Raw genomic sequence first — 7,018 nt, forward strand, 5'->3', positions numbered from 1 at the left:
AATTGGTGTAAAAGACATGATCACATGAAATATTACTTAGAAGAAATATTACCAGAAGAAAGATTTGTTATGAGACTGCTTTCAATATCAGGATTCAGAATGATTCCACTTAGAAAACGACGAACAACTGCCCAATGATCGTCTCGAATCTCAGTTTCGATAAAGGTGCGAAACGTAGTAGAATCCATGCTTGAAATGTAGAGAGCGGATAATACTTCTTGAAGAATTTGATGGCTGAAGAACATTTGATGGTCTCCTTCCATGAGATGCTGGTTGAACGAATTTTTCCCAGGTACCTTGATGACAAAGTCCCGAACCTCAAGAGGACTAAGCTTTACTTTTTCGAGATCCTCGATTGTGAAAACGACTCGCTTTTCTTTTGTGCCTTCGAATGACATTTGCATTAGTTTCTGAAGTGTTTCTTCAATATATTCCTTTTTATGGGCATGATCGGATCGCATGAAGATGTGGAGGATTTGTAGCATTACCTCAGTCATAGTATCTGGTGGATTATCTGGGTTGTCCTTGCAAACGATGGCATTGAATATTAGGAAAAGAGGAACAGATGATAACGGGATAAGTGCGGGCGACTGCATTGTTAATTTCTCCCAAGCTTTTTCACCGCTGTCTCCTATAATTGCAATGAACAAACGCTTGATATCATTTTGAGCCAGACCAGCAAGGGCAGTTATGAATTGCGGCCTCAATTCTGATGGGAGTGATGCCACTCTGAACTCGCGCGAAGAAATCACGATCGTCATGTCAGGAAAGAGATTGCCTGTTATGATATTGTACATGACAGTTGCTGTGCTAGATTTATCAGTATATTTCATCTTGTTGTGTTTTCCGAGAAGACTCCAAGTTGCTTGATCAAGTCCGTCAAGGAAAAGAATTGACTTCGATTGATTTTGTTGCAGCCGTTCATAGCCTTCTTCCAGTTCTTGTGATGAGAGTCCCGAAGCTTCTTTTCCAAAAAGAAGTTCACATGGACTGATGGCTTTATCACGTGTTGTTCCATTCAAAACGGGGATATCTTTGATGTTCATGTGATGAATAAATTCAAAGCGACGTTCCAGCCGCAATGCTTCAGCGGCTTGGGCTTCTTCTCCTAATTTGTTTTTGATATGAAGTGTTCGAGCAAGGCGTTTCATACTAGTAGTTTTTCCACCCCCTGCCTGTCCCAATATGGCAATATACCTGTATTTTTTGTTGCCTAATTGTTCTATGAGTTCATTCTGAGAAATAGGTTTTCCAACTTTTTCTTCATTTGCTTTGACAGTGAATCCAGTCTCGATATTGTATTGCGTAGTCTCGGGAGCCATTTCTCCTCTGTAGAAACGTGGCACTTCTCTTAGTTGGGGATTTACTTCAAAGTCTGGTTCGTTTAAGTTTAGCTGTTTGTAATCTTCTGTGATTTTCACTTTTGTTTGCTCCAGGGTTCTCTTGTTAAAATAATTGATAAATTTCTTCCATTGCTTTCTTTTTTTCTTTTTTGCCTTTTTCCCATTTCCTTTTCTTTTACGCTTTCCTGAATAAGGTTTGAATGCATTTAATAATCAAGTGAAATAATGTTGTCGGTATATACAAATATGTGCCTTGAGAGATTCAATAAAATCAGGCACTTTGTACTTTGCGAATTTGAACGGGTCCGGAGAAATAAACTCATTTTCTGGTTGTTTATGATGATGCAAATGGTCAGCCTTAACCCAGCATTTAATTGATCAAATAGGAAATCGTTTATCTATCAAATTAATTTAAATATTGGAAATTAATTATATTCATATAGCAAGTTTCTACTTGCCCCAGCTACCCTTTACCAGACTTGGCTTGGAGTATTTTTTGCATGCCTCATTGCTAAAATCACCAATTAATGACAGCAGAGTAGGCAGGAGCAGTGGTTCCCAACCTTTTTACCTTGACAGACCAGTGACTTCAAATAAAATTACCTCGTGAACGGGCAACAAAATATTGAACTGACACAATGCATGAAAACGAAGAAGTATAAATTGAACGAGGTCTAATTTTAGTGTTTGTGTTTTTGACTGCATGAAACATTCCAAAGTAATAAAAAAGGACGATAGAAGAGCAAATTATTATATACAGTTTTCGGCATACTAGTTAAAATGCGCGACTGAATATTTTGTTTGGAAGGTTGTTTGGAAGGTTATTCAATTCCACAAAGGGTAGCGTTCTCAAAATTTATATTTTTGAAATAGTTTACCTGAAGACGGTAATAAAGTGCGAAAAAATTGGAAATTTCTCAACGATCAGGGTTTTTTGCTTCTGCCATGAAAACAAAACATCCAAACGTCCAATATGGACTTTTGTGAAACCGGGGAGAAGCTACAGCTAGACAAACGGACAGAACAACAAAGAATAGGGTCTCCTAGAACAGTGTTTCCCATACTTTTTGGGCCGCGGACCTCTGTTTAATAATCATATTCTTGACGCACCCCCATATTATGCCGTATCAATTTCTGCGCCTAACCAACGAGGAATGGTAATGTTTCATTTACATCACAATAACACGAACGATAATAATGTGTTAAATGAGATTGCTTTCGACTGCACATTTTAGCAATTGTTGTAGCAATTGGTGATAGGAAAACTCGTAGGTGCGACAGCAAGTCGAATTTTGTCATCAAATTGGTAAGAAATGAAAATGCTGAAAAGTTTTTCTATTTAACCTTTCTAACAGCAATTTCGTCTGCAACGATCCAACAAAAATATGCAATCATTAAATCAATCATTAAAGATCTATCAGACTCTTTTTTTATCATCGCAGTCGCAGACCCCCTGTGCAGTCATCACAGACCCCCGGGAGTCCGCGGTACCAGTTTCGGAAACCCTGTCCCAGAAGGAGATCTAACTATTACAAGTGTGTCAGTCTGCATAAACGATGTATACAGAGCACTAATAAAAATCATTTTACACTTACTTGATGGTATAGGCACCACTTCATAGACTGGACAAGGAAAATCATCTGAGACAAGTTTGGCATCAGTTGATCCCTTCATTCTTTGAGCTCTTGTGGTTTCACCTGAGGTAAATTATAAATATAAACTGAAATAGTTTTCTGAATCACTGAAAATATCATGAACTCATTTGTTATCTCATACTCATACTATCTTGCATTTACATAATAATCATAGTCAGCGTATACAGAATAAAGATAAAGAAATACTAGTCTATTCAGTAAGTTCATTGGAACAAGCATGACTGATTAAACTGAGTTTTAAAAGCTGTCTCCTACACAGAAAAATTTAAATCATTTGAACAAACAATTTAACAAATGAAAATTCAACAAGTCATTTATTGATCATAAAATTCTTAATAAATGCTTTTAATTTTGCTTTAGATTTATTTTATATAAAAATTCCTGATTCATACCTGAAGTGGACGGGATTTCCTCTTGCATAGACCTGGGAAAAGCTTCATCAGCTTGTACCTGACGTTCTGGTGCAGCTGGAGGGTACGGACCTAAAAATAATTAGGTTTCATAAGTTTATGTTGAAACTGAAGTTGAAAATATTGTGCTTTCGGTCTAGAGCAGCGGTTCCAAAACTGTGGGTTGCGAAAGGAACCTTGGTGGGTCGTGAAAAGATGTAGGAAACTTTGATAAATTATACTGGTTATTAGGATTAGTGGCGACTCGAATACGTAAATCTTCAAAAAAACAAAATAATTTAAATTGAATTTAAATTCTAATCTGTGAAAGTTTTTTTTTTACGATCTTCCCGAAGGAACATAACTTTGCTACACAAAGAATGACCATGTGACTTTTTTATGCGCAGTTTTGTACACTGTACAGCACTTCTTACCGTGTTTCCCCAAAATTTAGACAAGATTTAGATTTTTTTTTTTGGAGAATAACATTATGTTTTTTTTTTGGATGAGGTCTTTTGTGTTCATTTATCAAAAATAAAATTACATTGTAGAAAATCACGAGATTTTTTAATAAACATCATATAAAAACATACCCATTGTTTTTTACTTGTATTTCCTATACAAAAACCAAGTGACAAATATCATAATTGCGATCGTGACATCACACAATCTTGAATAGTGGTGTGATCTTCACCTTACCTCAGGTCATTGAACCTTTTCTGTCCCACACATTTTAAATTTATTTTAAGGGTAGGGTTTAATTATAAATCATTTTTAAAATTCAAATTAGGTCTTATTTCCAGGCCAGGTCTTATTTTCGAGGAAACGCTGTAGTTTTGCGATGATTAGCCATTGCTGTGTTCTGTGTTATGTCATAAAAAACAAAAGAAAATAGATCCAACAAAGATATTTTGTTGTGGGTCGCCAAACGCTGCGGTAATAAATAGTGGGTCCCAACGCTACAAAGTTTGGGAACTACTAGTCTAGAGTCAAAGTCGAATGCTTAATAGTAGATCAGTTTTCATTACCATGATTTTCATCTCGACAGCTAGAACAAAAAGTAAATGTTGCTTACTAGTGGCATGAGATTGTTCTCATTTTTTATCAATTTTGTGAAGTTTGTAAAATTTGATGGTTGATAAGTGTATGTACACTATTTCGATTTTGTATTTTAGATGTTTTTATATAATATACCTAATTCAAGAATACTAAAGACTGTATAATTATCAAAACAGATGAAATAAAGTTGAACTGAACTTACAAACAAACGCTCATAGTATGACAGTACATTCAAAATTGTTAATCGTTTATGAATGTGTAAAGTAACCACTTGTCGCTAAAATGCTCGGACTTTTTCATGATTTTGGGGTACGCAACAAGAAAAAGTTGCTAATGATAACAAAATTCATGAGAATGCTGCATTTTCACTTAGGGTAGGGTGGGGTAGCCAACGTGCTTTCGGCCGCGATCGACTGAAATTTTCAAAATATCTCGGGATCGACTTCTTGGTGTTGAGGTCATTCACTTAAAAATGGGTGCTGAATATGCAGATATCTACACAGTCACACACGCATACAGAAATTCCATTGCTGCCAATAAGCTCGGCTCTGTGGGTGCATTCTTTATGAAATCACCACAAAAAAAATGTATTTTTATGTTCACTCAATTCATTAATTTGAATATGTAATTGTATTCGGAGTAAATGTTACATCATTTATTTAACATTTATTCAATCCAAATACAATTCAGATCTAAGGCCTGCATACTTTTTTGTCGTAAATGTTGAAATCTCCCAAAAACTTGCCAAGTATCCATGTATTATCTAAAAACCATAAATGTTACATGACTGATCAAACTTTAGTTGAATCTTCGTTCGCTTGAAATTCGAAAAATTGGGTATTCTGGTGCCACAGCTACCGTTGTGAATGAAATTTATCTTGTCTTGGAGTGAGACAATAACTTTGTATACTACTACTACGGAAGTTACCTAATGTAGGGTGGTTTGTCAAACAAGACACACAATATTCGGCAAGTTCATTCCTAAGCCTTGGCATCGGCCAAACTTGCATTTGTTGTGTAATATTAAGCTTCATCGGACTTGCCCAGACTCAAATAGTGTAAGTGTATATGGTATTTTACGTATATACAGTACTGTACTGTATTCTTGCTGTTTTAAAACACAAAGCCGACCTGAACCTGTTCTTATTGCGGCATCCAAACACCTCAATCAAGCTTCATGCACAAGCACAACTGAGGTGTTATTTCTTTGAACCCGAGGTTTTGTCAGGTAACAACAAGGGTTGTTTTGAAAGTTTACATTCAAATTTTACTCTAAAATTTGAAAAAAAATATACCTTCAGGATAAATATTTTATTCAAATTGAAACAGTCATTTATGGATTAAAAAGAAAAACATTGCTTGTTAAAAAATAACAACAGTTTTAAAAAACCATACCATTAATGACAGGGTGCACATGGAGGTTCTGAACATTTTCTGCATGAATGAACTCTGCATGAGCTTGCTGAATGTCAACCACTTGAACTATGTCTGCCTGAGCATGAAGCCGATTCACATTGGCTGCACGCAGTTCATTGATTTGTGCATCTGAAAAAAAGGTTCAAAATCGTTCATGAATGAACTACATATGATATATTGCTTTCAATAAAACAAGGGTTTTCAATTTCTTTTAAAAATGAAAACAAAGGATTTATGATTCAAACTAAAATTGGCAAACTAATATTCGGAAAGGTTCAGACATAGACATTGAGAAATACTGACACTAGTCAACTAGTAATTTATTAAACACCTGACTTGATATGAAATGCAAACATCACTCCAGGTTCTCAATTACAATCTTGTTCTAAAAATGCAAAATTATCTAAATAAAATTCAACTGAGCCTCACCTTGAATGTTCACAACGTTAGCTCCATCTTGTGGTTGGTATTGATGAGCCATTTTTCAAGACAGCAGTCCAAATATAGTCATTGCATGGAAGATATGCTATTGAAAACTATTCAAGCTATTTTTAATGTTACAAAATCTGTTGAACATAGAAGCACAAATTTTGAATAATTTGAGTTCATTGAATTTACAAAAACAAAAACAAGTTTAGTTCTAATTAAAAAGCCATATTCAACCATACCACACTTTTCACTCGAATGCTAATAAAGGAACAACAAAACCAAGCTATATAACAGTTCAAAGCTGACGAGTGCACTCTAGGTACAGTTAAAAAGCTAGGATAGGTTCTGGTATAAAGCTTCAAATAATGACAACATTTCTTGCTTTTACTGACTTGAGAGTAAGTTTGAGACTTCTTCCACAAACCACAAATGGGCCATTTAGAATAATTTACTATTCAAGAATACTTGAATCAAATCTAGAATACCGAATCCTATCAAGGTCTTTCATGTAGCCATTGTAAAGTTTGAGACTTCTTCCACAAACCACGAATGGGGAGGTAGAATAATTTACTATTCAAGAATACTTAAAAAAAAATCTAGAATACCGAATCCTATGCTATTTGTTACCAACAAACACTAACAGGCATCATTTTTCAAGACAATAAAATATGAGAATTTTACCAATATTTTTTTTGCCTTGAATATTTCGAAATTCATGTGATCTTTG

At 35.1% G+C, this 7,018-nt stretch overlaps 1 protein-coding gene across 1 annotated transcript in view; it reads right to left on the minus strand.

The window, feature by feature from the left end:
- LOC120339865 (uncharacterized) overlaps positions 1-6,430 on the minus strand; it is a 31,295-nt gene extending 24,865 nt beyond the window's left edge. The window contains exons 1-5 of the mRNA XM_078115952.1: positions 6,292-6,430; positions 5,842-5,991; positions 3,391-3,480; positions 2,939-3,040; positions 53-1,528 (exon numbers count right to left, since the gene is read on the minus strand). Of these exons, the coding sequence (XP_077972078.1) occupies positions 53-1,528; positions 2,939-3,040; positions 3,391-3,480; positions 5,842-5,991; positions 6,292-6,343 (1,870 nt within the window). The 5' untranslated portion in view covers positions 6,344-6,430. The remainder of the gene's footprint in view (positions 1-52; positions 1,529-2,938; positions 3,041-3,390; positions 3,481-5,841; positions 5,992-6,291) is intronic.
- Positions 6,431-7,018: the final 588 nt, after the last annotated feature.

Source organism: Styela clava, chromosome 9 (assembly GCF_964204865.1).
Source record: "Styela clava chromosome 9, kaStyClav1.hap1.2, whole genome shotgun sequence".
In the NCBI taxonomy this organism is placed as follows: Eukaryota; Metazoa; Chordata; class Ascidiacea; order Stolidobranchia; family Styelidae; genus Styela; species Styela clava.